At 37.8% G+C, this 25,230-nt stretch overlaps 1 protein-coding gene across 4 annotated transcripts in view; it reads left to right on the top strand.

The window, feature by feature from the left end:
- Positions 1 to 25,230, top strand: part of LOC122428494 (transmembrane protease serine 11A-like) — a 54,459-nt gene that overhangs the window by 4,533 nt on the left and 24,696 nt on the right. For 2 of the 4 annotated variants that reach the window (XM_043448559.1, XM_043448557.1), the window contains exons 2-3: positions 5,807 to 5,928; positions 7,617 to 7,735. In XM_043448559.1, coding sequence (XP_043304494.1) covers positions 5,807 to 5,928; positions 7,617 to 7,735 — 241 coding nt within the window. The remainder of the gene's footprint in view (positions 1 to 5,806; positions 5,929 to 7,616; positions 7,736 to 25,230) is intronic. The other 2 variants (XM_043448560.1, XM_043448558.1) reach the window with 2 other exon arrangements.

Here is a 25,230-nt window from a genome sequence, read left to right as displayed (position 1 = left end):
CTCACATATCAGGGCCTATTAGGTCACCATGAAAGGTTACTTTTCTGTAACAAATGACTGAGTTCAGCTGCTCAAAGGGAATGATGATTTTTCTTGATGGAAGGAGATTTTGGCACTTTGGTTTATAAGAATATTCCTCCAGGGATGGGTGCCAGGCTAGGAAAAGAAGAGCAAAGTTTCCTATACTAATTGGCTCCCAGGAATTCAATGCATTTAGCACCTTTGACAATTATGTTACGAGTTAAGTAGACTATAGTTTGGCCTGGGAAGCTAACTAATAATCAAAAGGTTAACAATAATAAGCCTTTTAAAATCATTTAGTGTATCTTAAACCTCAGAAAATTGTCTCTATGAAGATTTATGGGAATATAACCTGCCTGTAAATTGGCACTTGTGTAATGATCACATGTATCTAGATTTGTATAATGATAACATGCAACTGCAAGAAAGCAGAAAACTAATGCTAAAAAGTAAAGATTTAGGGCTTGTAGATAAAATGATAAAGGGCATGTAGTTGACTGTGGAATAAACCAAAGTGACTGCCTTCAGGGGAGGTCTTTTTAGGAAGGGAGGAGGATCTTAATGGATGAGGGGATTCATGATGTCTTTTGCTAACTCAAGTCATCTTTGAACTCACATATTTAAAAGTCATCAGCTTAGAGTTTGGGTACTGAGAAAATGAACATCCCAACTCTGATCATTAACAATTCATGCTGCTCTGTATATTCTTCAAGGTGTATATCCTTCAGCCTTCAAATTTGCAGAAAGTAAACTCACAAAATTATTCATATTATCACCATGTTTTTATTGATAACATCTTTGGAAAAATCATACCATAAATAAACTCTTTTAAATAATGAATAATCAAACTTAATGAAGGTAATGGATAAACTGGATTTCACACAGATTATAGGTTACGTTACTCTAAATAAATGTCTTCTGTACTTGTGCTTTCTTTAAAGGAATGCAACGTGCTAATAAGGTCACGACTAGGGATTACTTTCAGCTCTTTTCCTACTTTATAAGAGTTCACTTTGTATTCTCCCAAGTTGTTACTTGAATAAAATAGTCTTATGATTTATCATTAAAATAAAATTCCCTTTTAATAGTCTCTTCCCAACTCCACAAAAATTACAGAATATTTTATGTCTCACATGCTTTCCTCTGAAGGCTGCAGATTTCTGTCCCTTTTTATGAAAGTTATATTTTCCATTGTGAAAAAAATTTCTAAGATCCTCCAAGATTTCCATATGTCTGTGTATGTATTCCTTCATATTTAAACATTAACCTAGGTGCTGTTGAGTGAGCATTTTGCAGATATAATGAAGATCTTAAATCACTTTTTTTTTTTGGTAACATCTATTTATTTGACTGCATCCGGTCTTGGTTGATTGTGGCACGCAGGATTTTCATAGCACCATTCAGGATTTTTCCTTGCAGTGCATGGACTCTAGTTGTGGCATGTGTAATCCACAGCATACCAGTTCAGTAGTTGAGACACACAGTCCTAGTTGCTCTGTGGTGTGTGGGATCTTAGTCCCCCAGCCAGAGATTGAACCCACATTCCTGCATTGCAAGGTGAATTCTTAACCACTGGACCACCAGGGAATTCCCCATCAGTTGACTTTTAAATGGAGAGATGACAGTTAGTAAGCCTAACCTAATCAGATGACACCTTTGAAAAGAACAAGACTCTACCTAGAGAAAGAGATTCAGAATGTGAGAGAGATTTGACGGGAGGAAGATTCCCCATAGCTGGCTTTGAAGATGGAGTGGGCCACATGGGAAAGAACATGGGTAACCTCTAGGAGCCAAGAGAGGCCTCTGACTATACAGTCAGCAAGGGAATAGGAATCCTGGTTCAGTGTCAAGGAACTGAGCTCTGCCTAAAACCTAAGTGAGCTTGGAGGAGGGTCACAAATGTTAGATGAGACTGCAGTCCCAAACAACAGCTTGATTTCACCTTCATGAGATCCTGAGCAGAGAACTCAACCATGCCAAGTACTGAACTGTGAGTGAATAAGTGACTGTTGTTTTAAGTTGCTAACTTTGTGGTAATTGTTACAGCAACAGAAAATTAATACACCAGTGTTTGTTTAATGGGTGCAGGTAAAACAGGTAAAAAAACATGCTTAAGCATCTCTACTTACAAACAGGCTAGATTCCAAAAGGCTTTATGAAGTATATTTCTTTTCAAATCTGAAGTGATATGCAAATCACTAGCGGAACCTCTTCATAATGGGTGGTTGATGATGTATATTTGCTTTCATGCATTTCTTGTTCATATTCATCAAAGTTGATATTGAGTTGAAGTTTATTCATATAGGATTAAGTAGCTATGGCTTTAACCTATGAATCCTGCAGCTTTCGCAGTTTGGCATTGTGCACACAATACATACCCCAAAGGTTTTCTGAAAAAGGAGACATGCTCTAAATGACAATGTATCATCCCTGTCTGTTGGCCACCATCTGCCCCCCAATGTTCACAGCTCCTTTTATGGGATTTGGGGACGTGACTGCCAGGGCACTTGAAGAAAGCATGCCAATGAGTGTTGAAACATTCTCATAGTCTGTAATAATGTGAGTCTGCAAAACTCTTGATGGTGAGGATGTGTGATCTTGCTGTGTCTACTATCCTCATTTGTACTACTCAGAGGAACTATGTCATGATGGGAAGATAAACTTGAAAGTTTGTGAATCTCCTTGAGATCTAGTCTTTCTCCTTTGGTCTATTTTTAGTTTTGAATGAAGTGAAGATACACTGATAAGATTCAATGTATGGCAAAAACCACTACAATATTGTAAAGTAATTAGCCTCCAACTAATAAAAATACATGAAAAAAAAAAAACAAAAAAAAAGATTCTCTAAGAAAATAAATGATCATATATGATCATAAATGAAGAATGAACTGACTCTTTGCGACCTCATGGACTATAGTCCACCAGGCTCCTCTGTCCATGGAACTCTCTAGGCAAGAATACTGGAGTGAGTAGCCATTCCCTTCTCCAGGGGATCTTCCCCACCCAGGGATCAAACTTGGGTCTCCTGCATTGCAGGCAGATTCTTTACCATCTGATACACCAGTGAAGTCCAATATGAATATATATGTGTGGGGTGTGTGTGTGTGTGTGTGTATTATAATAATCTAGTTAAGTATTAAAATGCAATCAGCATTGGGGAGGGGGGAGTGTTACTCTGGCACTGAGAAAAAAATAGTGTCCCTGAAGTTAAAAGACAGGAGCGTGAGATGATTGCTAGTTCTTCTATATTGAAGAAGTCGCTTAATCATCTGTAGGCCTCAGCTTCCTTAACTGGAAATGTGCTGCATTGTACTAAATAGTCTATAAGTTTTCCTTCATTTCTGAATTTAGATTTTAAGTAAACTAAGAGGCTAAGTAATGTAATCTCTCTTGAAGCTTCTGTCTGCTGTTTTTATGTTCTGGCACCTTAGCTCTTGTGGAAAGAGCTTTCCACAGGGAGTTGTCTAGATTCTTTTTAATCAGTCAAATGTTCATTGTCAGTATTTTCCATAACCAACAGAATTCAGGTCCTCAAATTCTACTAGGTTTATTGGCTAAATGTAATTCTTATGCCCAAACTATCACCTGACTACTTAGATCCAAATAGTTTGTATAAAGCTGGCATTTATAAATGAAGATATTTTATATTTTAAAAGACTTACTGTAAATCAATTAATATTTGTTAAAAAGTCTATTACAGTGGCCTTCCTTGGTGGCTCAGTGGTAAAGAATCTGCTTGCAGTACTGGAGACTTGAGTTTGATCCCTAGTTCAGGAAGATCCCCTGAAGAAGGAAATGGCAACCCACTCCAATATTCTTGCCTGGAAAATCTCAAGGACAGAGGAGCCTGGCTGGACACAGTTCATGGGGTTGCAAAGAGTTGGATATGGCTTAGTGATTAAACAACATATACTACTTACAGTAAATCAATGCACTAAATTTTGTAAAACATGAAAAATAGCTTCTGACCCCAAAGAATTTAGCTTATCAATACACACACAAAAAAAGATAAATTCTAATGAAAGGGATAAATTGATTACAATGGCAAATGGCAGAGAAGGAACACTAGAAAATAAGTTACATGTCCTTTCAAGACTCTTGACTCTAACAAATACCATATCCTCTCTCTCAACCTCACTCAATTCATATGTAAGGCTGATGTAATACCTGCCTGATTCTCATGGATTTATAAAATTTTCACTTTGTACTAGATACCTTATTAGATCTTAATAATAAAAAAAAATGAATAAGACTAGTTTAACTCATTGAGGAAAGTGTTAGCTGCTTTGCAACTAGCACACAGAAAGTGTGTCTGACTCTGCAACCCCACAGACTCTAGCCCACCAGACTCCTCTGTCCATGGAATTCTTCAGGCAAGAATATTGGAGTGGGTAGCCATTCCCTTCTCCAGGGGATCTTCCCCACCCGGGGATCAAACCTGGGTCTCCTGCATTGCAGGCAGATTCTTTACCATCTGAGCCACTGGGGAAGCCCAACACATTGAGGAGTTCACAGGTAAGTATAGGTTAATATACATGAAAATAAAGTTAATACAATGTGATTAGCACTATTCTTGAGCATATCTAGAGGAAGAGCAAAGATTTACTTCTTCCCTCCTAAACTGTGGTAATTTCCTCTAATTCAGAGGTGATGCAATATAAAATATATAGTATCAGTTTTGAAATATTTTGCCAAATGCAGTAAAATCTAATCAAGTATTTTAGATCTAAATTTAAACTCACAAGAAATGACAAATTAAATGAGATCACATGAAAACATTCAGAGAAGTCCAGAAGCTGGTCATTCTAAGGGAAAATTGGCTTGATCTCTTCAACAAGTCAATGTCATTAAAAATTAAAAAGTGATCAGTACTCAAATATTAAAAAAGACTCAAAAGACACAACAACCACACTACTATGAGGTCCTTGATTTGTACAAACCATCTCTAAATATAATAGGGACAAAAAAGGAAACCTGAAAAAAAAAAGGAAACCTGAAGATGGATTTGGTATTATGAAAAATCATGATCTTCTATTTTACATTAAAATACAGAAGAAAAAAATGAGTAAAGCCATTATAGCAAAATTTTAACAACTGATAAAGTGATGTTCTAGTATAATATTTTTTCTAAATTTCTGTATCTGAAAATTTTTATAATAAACATGAAAGATTAAAAAGTAAATAAGACAATAGATTTGAAATCACTTTGTAAACTTTAAAACTATAGATAGATAAAGAGATTTTTAAAAAGACTATTGGAGAAAGAAGGAACAGTTCTTTCTCAAGCATAGGTACTACTTTGTACCACATGCTAAGACTGGCCACCACAGAGATCCATCCAATGCCTCTAGAAATAGAATCTAGGAGCAGTAGCATGGATTCTCAGATCCTGATCTTCTTAATACCTCCCTTAATGCCAAGGTGACCTTGATTAAACGCTCAGTTGCTCAGTGGTGTCCAACTCTTTATGGCCCTATGGACTGTAGCCCACTAGGCTCCTTTGTCTATGGAATTTTCCAGGCAAGAATACTGGAGTGGGTTGCCATTTCCTGCTCCAGGGTATCTTCCTGACCCAGGGATCAAACCCACCTCCCTTACATCTCCTCCATTAGCAGACAGATTCTTTACCACTAGCACAACCTGGGAAACCCCAACCTTGACATAAATTCAAGACAACTGTCTTCTTGCTGAGGTAGGCTAAAGCAATATGCGCTTATCCAAGAAGAACCAGAAAGCCTGTAACCATTGCAACATGAGAGTAACTGGTGAGTTTTCCTTTTTGCAGAGCAACAGGATTTGACACCCGAAGCAGAGGTTTGAAACCATGGATGATTGCCCTTCTCATTGTATTGTTACTGACAGTGGTGGCTGTGGCTATCGGTCTTCTGGTTCACTTCTTAGTCTCTGGTAGGTAAAATTATGGATTTTGCTCAGTTTGATTCATTTTTTCTGTAAAACTTCATTTGTACATATGCAAATTTAATTCCATTCAAAAATAATGTACTTTCACTAGTAAATGTCCACCTTTTGAATTGTTTAGTTTACAATCATTTCATCACCGACTGTCTATTATGTTCGAGTATTTTTCAGGGCACCAAGAAACAGCATTAAGCAAAGCAGATAAATTTCTCACCTCCTTGGAGCTCACAATCTAGTATTCTTTTGAGCGTCTACACAAAAGATCAAAATATTAATTGTCTAAAATTTACCAATAATCATAACAAACTCTAGTCATTCATATATATGCAAGTGAAAATTTTGATGAATTGATGATTAAAATTGGCCTTTTTACTCAGCATTTTCTGTCTATTAGCATTTCTAGAGGAAAACAAATACATGTCCAATGAGATAATGAATTTTGAAATGATTAATAAACTACAAGTGTGATGCAATATGATTACTTATTTTTACAGAAAAATATGTACTCTTTCAAAAACAATATTCAGGGATTATTTTTCTATTACCGGATATATTTATAATTCCACAAAAATTCATTTCAGAATTCTCTTTATATTTCATTACTCTGCAGAATGCAAAAACACTTTGGATAAATGCCCACAATGTCAATCTCCCACAGACGTATGTGATAAAAACAACTAGTTTTTACTGGAATGGACTTATCTGTTGTCATCTTCCCCAGACTTGGTGGAACAGTGAAGATTCTTTTAGGAACTTTACAGGGCTTCTAAAAGCATAGTTCCGGGCCTCATATAATAACCCTATCCATAGTTTACACCAATGGCAAAAGATTCTCAGGTCAGTTCATTTAACATATAGAAGCCCCTTCACTATGAGTATAATGTTCAATTATAAGATGGACCATGTAGATTAGTTATTGGAGGGGCCAAAAAAAAGTGCTACCAAGTCCAGAGATGTCCCTCAGAGACAGACCATCCTGAGGCCCCCTTTCTTAACTAGATCCATGGCTCCCTAAGGAGAGAGTAGCTCTGTGGTTCTCCATTCTCTGTCTTGAACTCTGCAGGTTGCTTGCCCACTGGTACCATACTCCTAAGATTACCACATTCCTCAGGAGTCAAAGTTTTTACCTTTCCTGAGGGACAAGCAGAGATCTGATTGATTCATTCCTATTACACACTCTTCTCACCTGCAGCCTCAGACCGTCTTTTCCCTGCCTTTCTTTTCACATCTTTCTTAGTGTCCCTTGGTCTTCCATTACAGATCAAAATTTACAAAAATACTCATTTACCCCTACTTTCAGTAGGGTATAAGGTGGTATACATTTCACCTCAGCAAGAAGCAATATAGTAATTAAATATGCCACCTCTAAAGCTACACATGTCTGGGTTTAAACTTGGATAGCCACTCACTAGTTGTATAGCTCAGAGCAAGTTATTCAATGTCTCTTGCTTCACTTTCTTCATATGTAAAATGAAGGTGATGCCAATCTTAAACTTGGTGATTGAACAACAACAACTATTAATAACATAGAGCATTAATCATTATTTTTATTGTATTTAATATTATACTAAAGTAAAATCTCAGATATATATTCAAGACTTCATCGTAGTTGGGCCTTAGATCCCAAAATCTATCCTCAAAACCACTTAATTTCACAACTTTTCTTTTCATCACAGACGAGAAAATGGAGTATTATCATGCCACTTTTAAAATTTCAGATCTACGAGTCAACCGTAATTCTGGACCAAATAGCCAATATCAGTTTATGGAATTACGGGAGATTAGTGAAAACCTGGTAAGTCAGATAAAATTCTATCATAAAATAATGCAAGTGGAAGGAATTTTTGTTAGCCGTTTCCCCTACTATTTCTTAAAACATTATTTTAAGACCACTTGCACCATAATCATCTTGCAGATTCCAAGGCCCCACTCCAGACCTTCTGAGTCGGTGTCTGATGGGATGGATGGGTGGGGAGAGGGGGCTAAGGGAATCTACAATCTGGCAAATGGGTGATTCTGATAAATCACTCTTTATAGAACTCAACCACCTCACTTAAAAGTGAGAGAACAGAAGCCAAGGTATCCCAGTCCATCACTCCTCCATTCTACCACAATATTACCCAAATGAAAAGCTTAATCATACCAGAAGTGGTTATATGTAAAACCACATGCTGTTTTAGACCACATTTTAAGATTTAAACTATTTTTTAAGAATGAAAAAAGAAAAGAGGATTATAAATGTTTATGTTATCTCATAAACATGTTAATTAAGATAGAAATCATAGACATTGTGAAATACTGAAATGTAATGCCAACAACTTTGTTAAAATTGAAATATAGGACAGCCCTACATCCCCCCAAAAGTGACCTCATTTTGTATAATAGCTCTGCTCATGATGTGTGTGAACTCTCACTCAAAAACTAAGGTCAAGTTAACTTCCTTGACAAGGAGCCACAGAGCATAGAGTTATTTTAAAAGAGTGGAAATGTCAGGTATGTTGGTTTGTTTTAGTCAAAGAATCTTTTTTTATTCAAGACATTTCCTTTCTTTCTCAAACCAATTTCATTTTTTCTATCACTATTTGATCTTTGTCTATGTGGATACCCAGTTGCAACATATTTACAGTAATATTATTGATGGAGTTTATAAGTTATATTTTCAATTCTCATTAAATTATTCATATATGTTCTGTCTTGCAGTCTCATTCCCCCAAATCAAAAATTACATTTATAGATTGATATATACCCTCCATTCTTCTAGATTCAGAGTACCTTAAAAATTAGCTTTAGCAATCATTTCTTGAGGAATTCCAGAAAAAACTTGGTTATATACCCCAGTACCCCTTTTCTTCTTCTGACCCTGCGTGACTCCACAAAACCTCCTCAGTGTGAAAGTACTAATAATTAATTAATTTAGTTAAAAAGACACATAATTTCTTTGAACATTGAGAGATAGTTACAATTTATCAGGAAAATTTTAAATTTGTTTTATGTTTTACAGCCAACATTGCTGGTGTCGCTTTAGGCTGACATTGTTTCTACTGAAGTAAATGGAGAGGAATGCAGTGGATCTTTTCAAAGAAAGTGAAAGAAATGCACCTATAGAGGTTCACCTATAAGTGTTAGAAAGTGGACTTCGAAACTTCAGTAAAGCATACATTTGTAGATGTGAAAGAACTTCAGATACAAAGGTTGTTAGGTGATAACATGAGATAATCATGTGATAAACAGGTGATAATCATGAGAGCATGCAAGTCCCTTCTCTACTTGATTTTTGGGGTTTTGTTTTTTTTTTTTTTTTTTGAGTTTGCGTGTGTGTTCAGTCAAGTCTGACTCTGCAGCCCCATGGACTGTGGCCCTCCAGGTTCCTCTGTCCATGGGGTTTTCCAGGCAAGAATATGGGAGTGGGTTGCCATTTCCTATCCCAGATGATCTTCCCAACCCCAAGGCTGAACTCATGTCTCCTGCATCTCCTGTATTGTCAGGAAGCCCTCCTTCTCTACTCACTACTATTTATTTCTTCTCCTTTATTCTCATTCACCTACCCTTGCAGGAAACCATAATATATTTCACATATATTCTTTTGTTTGTAATAATTCTCACAAAAGTACAGTTTTTGTTTTGTGTATAGCTCATGCTTTTAATTTATTGTGTTATAGATTCCTTGTTTTAGTCAGTTTGGACTGCTATTAAAAAGCACCATAGCTTTAGTGGCTTACAAACACCAGAAATTTATTTCTCACAGTAATGGAGGCTAGAAGACTGAAGTCAGCACGCTAACACGCTCGGGTCCTGGAAAGGACTATCTTGCAGATTGCAGACTTCAGACTTCTTGGTGTATCCATACACGGCGAAGAGCAGGGAGGCTAGAGGTCTCTGGGATATCTTTTACAAGGTACTAATCCGACTCATGACCTAATCACCTCCCAAAGACCCCACCTCCTATGAAAGTCTTCATTGCTCAGTCGGGTCCAACTCTATGTGACCCCATGAACTGTATGAACTGTAGCCCACCAGGCTCCTCTGTTCATGGAATTCTCCAGGCAAGAATACTGGAGTGGGTTGCCATTCCCTTCTCCAGGGGATCTTCCTAACCCAGGGATTGAATCCTGGTTTTCTGCATTGCAGGCTGACTCTTTACTATCTGAGTCACCAGAGAGAAAGCTACCTCCTGGACATGGTCTTTATTGTGTTAAGTTCCCTCTATGCCCACTATCTGGAAAGGATTTTTTTTTTTTTCCCAAAAAAAAAAAAAAAATGCCCACTATATGGAGAGGTTTTTTGTTTTTTTAATAAGCTATCTAGGTTGGTCATAGCTTTTCTTCCAAGGAGCAAGTCTTTTAATTTCATGGCTGCATGAAATCATGGTGTATGATCCTTTTAGTATATTCCTAGATTCAGTTTGCTAGTATTTTGTTGAGGATTTCTGTATCTATATTCATCAGTGATAATAGTCTGTAATTTTCTTTTTTTAAAATATATCTTTGGTTCTGGTATCAGGGTGATACCAGTCTCAAAGAATGAGTTTGGGAGTATTCGTTCCTCTGCAAATTTTGGAATAGTTTCAGAAGAATAAGTGTTAAATCTTCTCTAAACATTTGATAAAATTCACCTGTGAAGTCATCTGGTCCTGAACTTTGTTTGTTGGGAGTTTTTTAATCATAGTTTCAATATCAGTACTTGTGATTAGTCTGTTCATATTTTCTTTTTCCTTCTGGTTAAGTCTTAGAAGACTGTACCTTTCTCAGTATTTGTCCATTTCTCCTAAGTTGTCCATTTTATTGACCTATAGTTGCTTGTGGTAGTCTCTTTATGATCCTTTGTATTTCTGTGTCTGTGTAACTTCTTTTATATTTCTAATTTTATTGATTTAAATCCTTTCCTTTTTTGTCTTGATAAGTCTGGCTAAAGGTTTATCAGTTACTTCTGTCTTTTCAAAGGACAAGCTTTTAGTTTCATTGATCTTTTCTGTTCTTTTCTTCTTCTCTATTTAATTTATTTCTACTCTGATTTTTATGAGTTCTTTCCTTCTACTGACTTTGGGTTTTGCTTATTCTTCTTTCTCCAGTTGCCTTGGTGTAGGATTAGGTTGTTTGAGATTCTTCTTATTTCCTGAGGTAATATTGTATTGAACTTCCCCAATATGTTTAGTAACATATTGTTTAGCCTCCTTGTGTTTGTAATTTTTAGTTTTTTTCTTATGTGCATGCTAAATCACTTCAGTCATGTCTGACTCTTTGTGACACTATGAACCATAACCCACCAGGCTCCTCTGTCCATGGGATTCTCCAGGCAAGAATACTGGAGTGCGTTGCCATGATCTATTTCTAATCTCATACTGTTGTGGTTGGAAATGAAGCTTGATGTGATTTCAATCTTCTTAAATTTACCAAGGCTTTTCTTGTGACCCAGCATGTGATTTATCCTAGAGAATGTTCCATGTGCACCTGAGAAGCATGTGTATTCTGCTGTTTTCAGACAGAATCCTCTATAAACATCATTTAAGTCTATTTGTCCTAATGCATCATTTAAGACCTGTGCTTCCTTATTGATTTTCAGCCTGGATGATCTGTCCACTGATGTAAGTGGGGTGTAAAAGTCCCCCACCATAACTGTATTACTGTCAATCTTTAGATGTGACTGTGGGTTCTGGAAAGCTTTAGAAAGCCCATCTGTTGATGGGTGGGGCTGTGATCCCACCCTGTTGGTTGTTTGGTCTGAAGTATTCCAGCACTGGCGTCTACAGGCTGTTGGGTGGGGCCAGGTCTCCATGCAAAAATGTCAATCCTTGGGAGCACACACCAAGGAATATTCCCTAGGGCCTCCATCATCAAAGTCCTTGCCCTGCCAATGGGCCACACCTGAGACTTGGCTCCCCAGAAGACTCTGTAAGACTTGCAAGTAGATCTATGGGCTCCTATGGAGTCACTGCTTTGCCCTGGGTCCCAGTTCATATGGAAATTTGTGTCCACTGTCCCAGAGTAGAGTCTCTATTTCCTCAAGTCCTGCAGAGCCCCTGCACACAAGCCCTGCTGGCCTTCAAAGATAAATGCTCTGGGGCCTCCACTTCTCAATGCTAGACCCCCAGAGCATAATATGGGGCTCAGAACTCTCACTCCTATTGGACAACTTCTGCAGTGTAATTATTTTCCAGTTTGTGAGAAGCCTACCCAGCCAATATGGCTTTGATTATATAGTAAATGTGCTCCTTCTAGCATCTTGTGATATGTTTTCTTTGTCTTTGCATGTAGAATATTTTTTCTGGTAGATTCTACTCTTTTTGTGGATGGTTATTCAGCAGTTAGTTGTGATTTTGGTGTTTTTGTGAGAGAAGGTAAACTCACATCATTCTATTCTGCCATCTTACTGGCCCCACCTTCTAAGACCTTCACATTGCGGGTTAGAACTTCAACATATGAATTGAAAAGTGAAAGTGAAGTTGCTCAGTCAAGTCCGACTCTTTGTGACTCCATAGACTGTACCTGCCAGGCTCCTCCATCCATGGGATTTTCCAGGCAAGATTACTGGAGTTGCCATTTCCTTCTCCAGGGGATCTTGCCAACCTAGGGATCAAACCCTGGTCTTCTGTATTGCAGGCGGAACTCTTTACCATCTGAACCACAAGGGGGCTTCTGTGAATTGGGCAGGAAGCAAATATTTGACCATTGCATCATTTTTGTTTAATACTTTTTTAAACTGTTTTTTTAAACTCTATCCATATTGATAAATGTACATTTAAATCATTTCTTTTAACTCCTATATAATGAGTTATAGTGTATATCTTGGAGAAGGAAATGGTAATCCACTCCAGTATTTTGTCTGGTAAATCCCATGGACAAAGGAGCCTGGCAGGCTACAGTCAATGGGATTGCAAAGAATCAGACATGACTTAGTGACTAAACAACAACAACAATAAAACCTTGTTTTCTTTGGAATCCTAACTCTATAATTACAGTCACTGAAATCCACAATGCAGGAAATGTGGGTTCAATCTTTGAGTCAGGAAGATCCTCTGAAGAAGGAAATGGCAACCTATTCCAGTATTCTTGCCTGGGAAAAAATTCCATGGACATTGAAACCTGGTGGGCTATATATAGTCCATAGGGTTGCAAAAAGTCAGACATGACTTAGCAACTAAACAACAAGTGTATATCTGCAATACTGATCTCTTGTCCATCATCTCAAGAAAGACTGAACTAAACATCCTCCTACTTATCCCTTTATGGATCCATTCCAGTTCTTCTGGAAGCAGAATTACTGGCTCATTGGGTGTGCATACACTTAATCTGACTAATTGATGCTGGATTGCCCTTCAAAATGGCTGAATTAGGGTGCACTCCCATCTGTAGTGCATGAGTATTCCTATGTCCCCTTATCTTTGTCAACACTTGGTAACATTTGGCTTTCTAATTACTTCCAGTGTAATAGGCATTAAAAGTGTATCTTATTCATAGTTTAATTTGCACTTTTCTATTGTATATTTCAATTGTGTATCATGGCCATATACTTGTCAGCCTTTCGGACTTCCATTTCTAAAAACTGTCAGTTCTTCGAATTTGAGTCAGTTCTAATAAGGTGGATGAACCTGGAGCTGGTTATACAGAATGAAGTTACTCAGAAAGAGACAGACAAATATCATATATTCATACAGATATATGGCATCTAGAAGATGGCACTGATAAACCTATTCACAGGGCAGGAATAGAGACTCATATATTAAGAACAGACTTATGGACACAGCAGGGGAAGGAGAAAGTGGGACGAATTGAGAGAGTAGCACTGAAATACATACATTACCATGTGGAAAACAGATAGCTAACGGGAAGTTGCTAACGAGCAGGGAGCTAAGCCTGGTTCTCTGTGACAACATAGAAGGGTGGGTTGGGGTGGGAGATGGGAGGGAGGTCCAGGAGGGAGAGGACTTATGTATACCTATGGCTGATTCATGCTGATGTGTGGCAGAAACCAGCAAAACATTGTAGACCAATTGTCCTCCATTTAAAAGTAAATACACTTTTAAAACTGTTCTTATTGTTTGCCTATTTTTCTATTATAGCTGTTTTATTAGATTATTAAAATCTTGCAAAGCAAGATTTTCTTATGTTTTGTAAATTTGGAACAGTTTTTTGTAGTAGATATTGCACTTATCCATTCCATTTTTTATTAATTTGAGCCATATCGTCCTTCATAAAACAGAAGTCCATAATTTTTAAGTAATCATATTTACCAGTTTTGTCTGCCTTATGGTTGTATCTTTAAAGTTTTTAAAAGAATGTATTTCCTCTTTTTAAGTCATAAAATTATTTTACCATACTTTCATTCTATTAAACTTACACTTTTACCCTTTACAGAAGGTTTTTAAATGCATCTTAAGTCTATCTTTGAATGTGATGTTAGGTAGGAACCCACATCATAAGCCAGTTTTCCCAATGTAACTAACTAAACAATCTATGAAATATATGATTATTCAGTTCATGACAATTCTTAGCCCCTGAGTCTTACAGAAAAGGAAACACAATCCACCTCTTCAAACTCCTTTCCATCTCTTTGGAGTGATAATAGTAACACACACTAAACTGAACAGCATGACATGATATAATTAAGGACTAACTTGTATATTGAGGATAATAAGTGCAGAAGAACTTCAAAGAGGATCAACTAGGGTTCAATGATCAAGAAAGGCTGTGTATTATTTTAGCCCTGTTTAAGTTAGATGGTGTCCCTTTCCCTCCACTCCCCATGAATTTACCTTTAGGAGAATTCCAGGAAGTGTTCAGGCCTCATCCGGAGCCACCCCTGTGTATTGTTGCTAACTCCCAATGAATAAACCAGATTCTTCTCTCTGATCTATGTGAGTGCTAATTAGACAGTCAAGAAAGACAGGTTGTAGATCTTGTTCTGCCTCATAATTGGGGATTTACTGATTTTAATGGAAATGGAGATGCAAAACTGAAATGAGTTCATGCTCAGATTCTACTAAAATCCATTCCAGTTACTACACAGTAGCAAGGACATATCTCATCTTTTGTATTATTCTTCAGAAAAGACTCCAGTAACCAGACACTATGATATTACCAAATAGGTAGGTCTTTTCATTATTTTTATAAGTTTGAGTAGGATCACTAAGGGAGCACTTCATTTGAAGAAATATATTTCAGAAATATTTTTAAAGTATCAAGTCAGTTCAGTTCAGTTGCTCAGTCGTGTCCGACTCTTTGCGACCCCATGAATCACAGCAAGCCAGGCCTCCCTGTCCACCACCAACTCCCGGAGCCTACCCAAACTCATGTCCATCGAGTCAGTGATGCCATCCAGCCATCTCATCCTCTGTCGTCCCCTTCTCCTCCTGCTCCCAATCCCTCCCAGCATCAGGGTCTTTTCCAATGAGTCAACTCTTTACATCAAGTGGCCAAAGTATTCGAGTTTCAGCTTCAGCATCAGTCCTTCCAGTGAAACCCAGGACTGATCTCCTTCAGGATGGACTGGTTGGACCTCCTTGCAGTCCAAGGGACTCTCAAGAGTCTTCTCCAACACCACAGTTCAAAAGCATCAATTTTTCAGCACTCAGCTTTCTTCACAGCCCAACTCTCACATTCATACATGACCACTGGAAAAACCATAGCCTTGATTAGAGGAACCTTTGTTGGCAAAGTAATGTCTCAAAGCTTTTTAATATGCTATCTAGGTTGGTCATAACTTTCCTTCCAAGGAGTAAGCGTCTTTTAATTTCATGGCTGCAATCACCATCTGCAGTGATTTTGGAGCCAAAAAAAATAAAGTCAGCCACTGTTTCCACTGTTTCCCCATCTATGTCCCATGAAGTGATAGGACCAGATGCCATGATCTTAGTTTTCTGAATGTTGAGCTTTAAGCCAACTTTTTCACTCTCCTCTTTCACTTTCATCAAGAGGCATTTTAGTTCCTCTTCACTTTCTGCCATAATGGTGGTATCCTCTGCATATCTGAGGTTATTGATATTTCTCCTGGCAATCTTGATTCCAGCTTATGCTGCTCCCAGCCCAGCATTTCTCATGATGTACTCTGCATATAAGTTAAACAAGCAGGGTGACAATATACAGCCTTGACGTACTCCTTTTCCTATTTGGAACCAGTCTGTTATTCCATGACCAGTTCTAACTGTTGCTTCCTGACCTGCACATCGGTTTCTCAAGAGGCAGGTCAGGTGGTCTGGTATTCCCATCTCTTTCAAATATTCCAGTTTATTGTGATCCACACAGTCAAAGGCTTTTGCATAGTCAAGAAAGCAGAAATAGATGTTTTTCTGGAACTCTCTTGCTTTTTCAATGATGCAGCAGATGTTGGCAATTTGATCTCTTGTTCCTCTGCCTTTTCGAAAACCAGCTTGAACATCTGGAAGTTCATGATTCACATATTGCTGAAGCCTGGCTTGGAGAATTTTGAGCATCACTTTACTAGCGTGAGATGAGTGCAATGTGTGGTAGTTTGAGCATTCTTTGGCATTACCTTTCTTTGGGATTTAAAGTATAGCATCATTACAAATGTGAAAATCAAAAACTTGTAACATTCTAATAGCATTAGTTAATGTGTTGAATGCCAAGCTCTCAATTATCTTAGCACCTTAACCACTGTATCTGTATTATTTTAGTTAATCCTCAAAAACAAACTTATGAAGTAAGTACAATTATTATCACAGTTTTATAGATGAGAAAAATCAAGGTATCAAAGTTAATTTACCCAAGATCATTCATATAGTAAGCAATGTAGTTAGCATTTGATATTACATTTTCTTAATGAATTTTTGTCATCTTTAAGAATCATCTGCATGATTTTATTTCCTATCTACCATCCCACAAAACACCAGAAATCAAGTAATTATTCGTGTCATATTTTTCTCTTTCAATTATAGTTGACCCTTGAACAACATGGGTTTGAACTGCACAGGCCCACTTATATGCAGATTTTTTAAATAAATATAAGCTATAGTGCTGCATGATCAGTGGTTGGTTGAATTCACAGATGCAGCATCAGGGATACAGAGGACCAACTATGAGCTACATGTATATTTTTGCCCTACCTCCCCACGTTGTTCAAGGGTCAACTATGTGACCACGATCTGAACTGACAATGGTAACAGTTAGAAACTTTCTTAGGGTTGCCTCAAAAAAAAAAAAAAACAACCCACATGCCTCCTGTACCCAAAGTAGTTCTAAATTTTATCTTCTTTGTGCCGAGGAACACCAGAAACAGGGCCTGAAATGATCCTCAAACTGTCCTTGAGATTATGTGTCTAGAGTTGTAGAGACAAAGAACTTGGAAACAGAAAGTGATGTAAGGAGATAACATAGATAGGAACACTCTATAAAGGATTTGAAGAACCAGTGAGAGACTTGGCTCTCTGAAGCAGGATGCTCTCCTCTTGAGAAAAGGCAACCGGGTCAAAGTAAAAAATTTAGCAAAGGTATTAGACTATCTAAAGTTTGGAGTTGCATAAGGTAATAGGAATAAGAGGCCCAATGCCTGGTGTAGGGTTATGGTCCTGTTCGGAGAGGAGTGATTGAACTTGCAAGCCTAGAGAAGAAAATAAGCAGCGAGTATTTAAAAACAAGAACAAGAACAACAACAAAAGCTTCGTGTTCAGAGGTTCAGAAAAATTGGATGAAGAATGTAACTGAACTCTTACTTGGGAGCTCAAACTCACCTTCATTTTGTAATTGAAGATTAGGAATGACTAATAGAGGAAAATGTGTATCACAACCTCTGCCTTCAGTGTGTTCAATTTGAATTCTGAAAGAAAACAGGTAATTGTATATTTCATATCTGATCTTCAATAAAACATTGCAAAGGAGTCACTGTTATTCACACTTTATAGATAAGAGAATTAAGCTCCTGAAGTTAAAGTCCACAGTTTGTAAATCATGAAGGTGAGATTTGGAGCGTATAGGTTAACTCCAACATGTGCTCTGTCCACTAAATTTTACTACTTGTCAGGAAGGGACTCAACTATAATAGAAAGTTCAGTTCTACATCAGTTCTTCTCCCATTTAATTTTTAAATCCATATGTATTATAAATCGACATGTTGTATTAGGTCACTTTTACCCAGCCAACACATTGGGATTACATTATTAATTATATAAAGAGGTCTTCATCTTTAGTTTCTTCATTTTCTTGTATCAATTTTTTCATCTTTATTAAGATATAATTGACATATAACGTGTAAGTTTAAGATGTGAAATTTGATGATATGATACACTTACATTGCAAAATGATTACCACTGTAACATCTCCATAATATCACATAATTATCATTTCCTTTTTTGGGTGAGAACATTTAAGATATACTCTTCTAGCAGCTTTCAGATATATAACACATTGTTGTTAAGTATAATCACTACAATGTACATGAGACCCCAGAGCATATTCATTTTATAACCAGAAGCTTGTACTCTAATCAATATTTCCCCATTTTCCCCATCCTCTAGCCTTGGTAACTACCGTTCCGCTACCTGTTTCTATGAGTTCAACTTTTTAGATTCCACATGTAAGTAACATAGTAAAGTATTTGTCTTTGTTTGACTTATTTCACATAGCATAATGCCCTTAAAACCCATCCATGTTGTTATAAATGGCAGAATTTCATTCTTTCTCACGGCTATAGAATGTACAGCTAACCTTTGAACAATGCAGGTTTGATTTGCAAGGGCCCACTTATATGCAGATTTTTTTTCATTAGCAAATTCAATAGGATTACATGATTCAACCATAGTTGGTGGAATCCATAGATGACGAGCCATGAGTAGAGAGAAAACATTTATATGGGGACTGTGGATATGCAGGGTGAACTATTTGTTTTATGGGGGCTTTCAATTGCACAGAGGTTGAGCACCCCTAGCCCCAACATTTTTCAAGGGTCAGCTATATCTTTAACCATTTATTTTTTCATGAACACTTAGGCTGTTTCCATATCTTAGCTATTGTAAATAATGCTGTGAGGAACATAGGAGTGCAAATATCTCTTTGAGATCGTGTTTTAATTTCCTTTGAATGTATACCCAGAAGTCGATCCAACCAGTCCATCCTAAAGGAGATCAGTCCTGGGTGTTCATTGGAAGGACTGATGTTGAAGCTGAAACTCTAATACTTTGGCCACCTGATGTGAAGAGTTGACTCATTTGAAAAGACCCTGATGCTGGGAAAGATTGAGGGCAGGAGGAGAAGGGGACAACAGAGGATGAGATGGTTGGATGGCATCACCGACTCAATGGACATGAGTTTGTGTAAACTCCGGGAGTTGGTGACGGACAGGGAGGCCTGGCATGCTGCAGTTCATGGGGTCGCAGAGTCAGACATGACTGAGCAACTGAACTGAACTGAACTGAGGATTGCTGGCTCATATGGTAGTTTATTTTTAATTTTTTGAGGAATGTCCACGCTTTTTTCCAGAGTGGCTATATCAATTTACATTCCCAAAAAGAGTGTGCAAGGGTTCCTTTCACCAAAGTCTTGCAGTTTTAGTGTTAAGATCTTTCACCTCCTTGGTTAAATTTATTCCAAGGTATTTTATTGTTTTTGATGCTATTATGAATGAGACTGTTTTATTTATTCTTCAGATATTCTGTTGTTAGTGTATAAAAACAAAACTGATTTCTACAGGTGAATTCTATATGTTTGATTTCTCCATTGCTATGTACACAACTTTGTGGAATTCATTGACTAGTTCCAACAGCTTTTCGGTGGCATCTTTAAGATTTTCTATGTAAAATTACATTATCTGCAAATAAGGCAATTCTACTTCTTCTTTTCTGGTTTTGATGCTTTTGTTATCTTTCTTGCCTGTTTCCTCTGCTAGAACTCCTAGTACCTCAGTGAATAGGAGTAGTGAGAGTGGGCACCCCTCTTGTCTAGCTCCTGATCATAGAGGGAAATTTTTCAATCTTTTGTGGTTGAGTTTGGTGTAAATTGTACCTTTGTCATACATGGCTTTTATTGTGTTATGTCCCTTTACATGTGACTTGTTTAGTGTTTTTATCTTAAAAAAAACCTTGTATTTTTTCAAATGCTTTTTCTGCATCTACTGAGATGATCATATGATTTTCACCTTTCATCCTATTGATGTGTTGCATCACATTTATTGTTTTGCATATGTTGAACCAACTTACATCCCAGAGATTGTTGCTGTTAAGTCACTAAGCCATGTCCAACTCTTTGTGACCCCATAGACTACAGTATGCCAGGCTTCCTTATCTCTCACCATCTTCTGGAGTTCACCCAAGCTCATGTCCATTGAATCGAAGATGCTATGCAACCATCTCATCCTCTGCCACTCTCTTCTCCTTTTGCTTTCAATCTTTCCCAGCACCAGGGTCTTTTCCAGTGAATCGGTTGTTCACATCAGGTGGCAAAAGTACTGGAGCTTCGGCTTCACCATCAGTCCTTCAATGAGTATTCAAGGTTTCTTTCCCTTAGGATTGGCTGTTTAATCAATTTTTCTCAGAGATAAGTCTCACTTAATTATGGTGTATTATTCTCCCAATATGCTGTTGAATTGTGTTTAATACATCACTGAGAATTTTTGCACCAGGAATATTTGTAGTTTTCTTTTCTCATAGTATCCTTACTGGCTTTGATATCAAGGTAAGGCTGGTCACTCAAATTGAGTTTAGGAGTGTTCCTTCTTCTCTGATTTTGTGGAAGAGTTTGAGAAGGAATGTCATCAATTCTTATTTAAATGATTGGTAAAATTCACCAGAGAAACCATCAGGTCCTGGATTTTCCTTTTGAGAAAAAGGCTTTTCCTTTTTTATTACTGCTTTATCTCCTTACACATCATTGGTCTCAGATTTTTTATTTCTTCATGATTAAAATACAATCACATGATTAAAAATACAATTCGTCATTGTATTTTTCGAGGAATGTATCCATTTCTTCTAGAGTATCCAATTTGCTGGTGTATAACTGTTCACAGTGGAAAATTCTTAAAGAGATGGAATACCAGACCACCTGACCTGCCTCCTGAGAAATCTGTACGCAGGTCAAAAAGCAACAATTAGAACTGGACATGGAACAACAGACTGGTTCCAAATTGGGAAAGGAGTACATCAAGACTGTATATTGTGACTCTGCTTATTTAACTTGTATGCAGAGTACATCATGCGAAATGCCAAGCTGGACGAAGCACAAGCTAGAATCAAGATTGCTGGGAAAAATATCAATAACCTCAGATATGCAGATGACACCACCCTTATGGCAGAAAGTAAAGAACTAAAGAGCCTCTTGATGAAAGTGAAAGAGGAGAGTGAGAAGTTGGCTTAAAACTCAACATTCAGAAAACTAAGATCATGGCATCCAGTCAGATCACTTCATGGCAAATAGATGGGGGAAAAATGGAAACAGTGACAGACTTTATTTTGGGGGGCTCCAAAATTACAGCAGGTGGTGACTTCAGCCATGAAATTAAAAGACGCTTGCTCCTTGGAAGAAAAGCTATGACCAACCTAGATAGCATATTACAAAGCAGAGACATTATTTTGCCAACAAAGGTCCATCTAGTCAAAGCTATGGCTTTTCCAGTAGTCATGTATGGATGTGAGAATTGGACTATAAAAAAAGCTGAGCACTGAAGAATTGATGCTTTTGAACTGTGGTGTTGGAGAAGACTCTTGAGAGTCCCTTGGACTGCAAGGAGATCCAACCAGTCCATCCTAAAGGAAATCAGTCCTGAATATTCATGGGAAGGACTGAGGCTGAAGCTGAAACTCCAATATTTTGCAATTCTTTCCAATTCTTTGCACTACCTGATGCAAAGAACTGACTCATTTGAAAAGACCTTGTTGCTGGGAAAGATTTAAGGCGGGAGGAGAAGGGGACGACAGAGCATGAGATAGTTGGATGGCATCACCAGCTCACTAGACATCAGTTTGAGTAAGCTCCGGGAGTTGGTGATGGACAAGGAAGCCTGGTGTGCTGCAGTCCATGGGGTCACAAAGAGTTGGACACAACTGAAAGACTGAACTGAACTGTTCACCGTAGTCTTTATGATCCTTTGTATTTCTGTGTTATAACTTCTGCTCTTTCATTTCTCATTTTCTTTGTGCCTTCTCTCTTTTAGATATTCTCACTAAAGTTTTTCATCTCTATTTATCCTTTCAAAAACACAGCTTAAGACAAATGCATAAGAAAGCTGTGGTACATATATACAATGGAATATTACTCAGCCATTAAAAAGAATACATTTGAATCCATTCTAATAAGGTGGATTAAACTGGAGCCTATTATACAGAGTGAAGTAAGCCAGAAAGAAAAACACCACTACAGTATACTAACACATATATATGGAATTTAAAAAGATGGTAACGATAACCCTATATGTGAGACAGCAAAAGAGACACAGATGTATAGAACAGTCTTTTGGACTCCATGGGAAAAGGCGAGGGTGGGATGCTCTGAGAGAATAGCATTGAAACATGTATATTGTCATATATGAAACAGATCTCCAGTCCAGGTTCGATGCATGAGACAAGTGCTCAGGGCTGGTGCACTGGGAAGACCCAGAGGGATGGGATGGGGAGGGAGGTGGGAGGGGAGATCAGGATGGGGAACACATGTAAACCCATGGCTGATTCATATCTGTATGGCAAAAACCACTATAATATTGTTAAGTAATTAGCCTCCAACTAAAATAAATAAATTTAAAAAAAAAGAAACCCTCGGTTCTGAAGTTGACTGAGCATCAACCTCTCCAACTAAGGCAATATACCTTTAGGAAGAAAAAATGGTTTCTAAGGACAGTGTTTTATTTTAAATTAAAACTTTTGAGTTTCCTGTGAGATGCTGCCTCTCGTTTCCGACTCTTTGTGATCCCATGGACTATAGCCTACCAGGCTCTTCCGTCCATGGGATTTTTCAGGCAAGAATACTGGAGTGGGTTGCCATTTCTTTCTCCAGGAGATCTTCCCTGACCCAGGGACTGAACCCGGTCTCCCACGTTATAGGCAGACGCTTTACCATCTGAGCCACCAGGGAAGTCTGAGATGCTGCATAGGTCATTAATTATTCAGTGTTGGTTGGATGTCTTGTCAGAGTGCACTTCTACTAAAAACATGTACTCTCTCGGAAAATCCTTCACTAACATGCAATGAATAAAACTGATCTATGTTGTGTCCACAAAAAAAAACAAAAACAAAAACACAGCTTAGTTTTGCTGATCTTTTCTATTGTTTTTATGATCTTTATTTTATTGATTTCTGTTCTGATTTTTGTTACTTTTTTCCTTCTGCTATCCTTGGGATTAGTTTGTTCTTTTTCTAGTTCCTTGAGGGCTAAAGAGATCAAGAGACCAATAAGTCTCTAAAATACTGTGAGCACCACCAGCGCTCAAGTTGGCCATGTTCCATGCAGGCTTAGGATAATTATTCACAGTTTCTTAAATCTTGGATTTTGAAAAAGTCTGGATTTTATATAGATAGCTTAGCAACCTTAAAGGGTTTCAATAAGGACTATCAAGATTATCATCCTTATTTTTAAAGGGAAAGAATATAGACTGCTTTGGAGAGGGGTAATCATTACCCATTGCTTGTACACGTCAGGAATCAAATTACTGAAAAAGTCAACTAGGAGAAAAAATTCTCCTCAAATATTCATGGGCAGTTTTATTTTTTCTCTAGGAGTATTGATCTCGATCTGGCTAAATCTCATTAAAAATACTAATAAAAACTTCCTGGTAAATAAGGAATACTGTTGTTTAGTTGCTAAGTCATGTCCAACTCTTTTGTGACCCCATGGACTGTAGCCCACCAGGCTCCTCTGTCCGTGGAATTTTCCAGGCAAGAATACTGAAGTGGGTTGCCATTTCCTTCTCCAGAGGATCTTTCCAACCCAGGGATTGAACCCGCATCTACAGATTCACCTGCTTTGCAGGCAGATTCTTTACCACTGAGCCACCAGGTGTGATCCAAATGCAAGGTAAATGCAAGGCTTTCTAATAAATTCTCACTTTCTTTTATTAATTCATTCAAAAAACCATGCTGCACTCCTACATATTGTAGACTATGAAAAGACTGATTGTCCCTATCCATAGAGAGTTTGCAGTTTAGTAGAGGGCTTCCCTTGTGGCTCAGCTGGTAAAGAATTCGCCTGCAAGCAGGAGACCTGGGTTTGATCCCTGGATTGGGAAGATCTCCTGGAGATGGGAAAGGCTACCCACTCCAATATTCTGGCCTGGAGAATTCCGTGGACCGTATAGTCCTTGAGGTCGAAAGAGCTGGACTCTATTGAGCGACTTTCGCCTTCAGAGTAGATAATATATTTGCATAAGCAACTATATTAAGGAGTAAAAGACATAATAGGGATAAGAACAATTAAGGGAGGAAAAAGAAAGGTTACAAGGTTTAAGGAATTAACCCGAAGTAGGTCTTAGCTGAAATAGACCTTGAAGAAGATTGAGAAAAGCAGAGCTAGCAGGATGAGAGAGGGAGCCACAGACCAAAGGAACAGTCTGAGAAAGGCAAGCATGCAGGGAAACAAGAGCCAAGCCTGAGAACAGTGCTCCCAGGCATGAAAGATGGTGGTGGTGCCGATGGGTGGCAGGGGGTTCAGTGGCAGATGGTGAAAGCATCTAAAATGAAAGGTAGGCTACATGTGTGAACAGAGTTAGTTTGGGAATGAGAGCTCAATGGCTGGGTGTGTCTGTTTGAGCTGAAAGCCTCTCCCTAACTCTTTCATTAAACACACAACTAACCTTCAATTGCCCTCTTAATCTCAGTTCAACTTCCAGTATTTCAAAATCATCAAACATAAAGAGGTAGTACCCTGAAAGAGGGTCTTCTGTTCAATGTTAGGAGACTAACTCCAATTACAAAACTTTGCAAATGTCCCCAAAAAGGGAGCAAGATAGATTTATAAATCACTAAATCTATTAAGTTATGCAAATTATAAATTCATAACAAGCTGGCACACAGTTTTAAAAAAAAAAGTGTCCTTTGAAACTTCTGAGAATTCAGAATTAGAATGCCAAAGTGTTGGCAGATTATTTGATGAAAGAGGCCTTAATCTGCCAGGGAAACATCTTTAGGGGGTCTCTAGAAAGCAGGTTCATATATAAACTCTATTCAGCAATAAAGTTTACATTCATGTTTCTCTGATTTCCCCTGTTTTAAATTCCTTTGGCATAGGAACTTCTTAGCCAGTCTCTGTGCCCCAGTATTTCTCAAACTGTTTTCCTGGCTACATAGATCACCTTAAGATTTTGGACTTCACACCAGACCAGGCTATATGGATCGCTTAAGATTCTGGACTTCACCCCAGATCCAAC

The sequence above is a fragment of the Cervus canadensis genome, chromosome 26, assembly GCF_019320065.1.
Source record: "Cervus canadensis isolate Bull #8, Minnesota chromosome 26, ASM1932006v1, whole genome shotgun sequence".
In the NCBI taxonomy this organism is placed as follows: domain Eukaryota; kingdom Metazoa; phylum Chordata; class Mammalia; order Artiodactyla; family Cervidae; genus Cervus; species Cervus canadensis.
The sequence above is the reverse complement of the archived record's forward strand: the minus strand, read 5'-3'. Positions and strand labels throughout refer to the sequence as shown.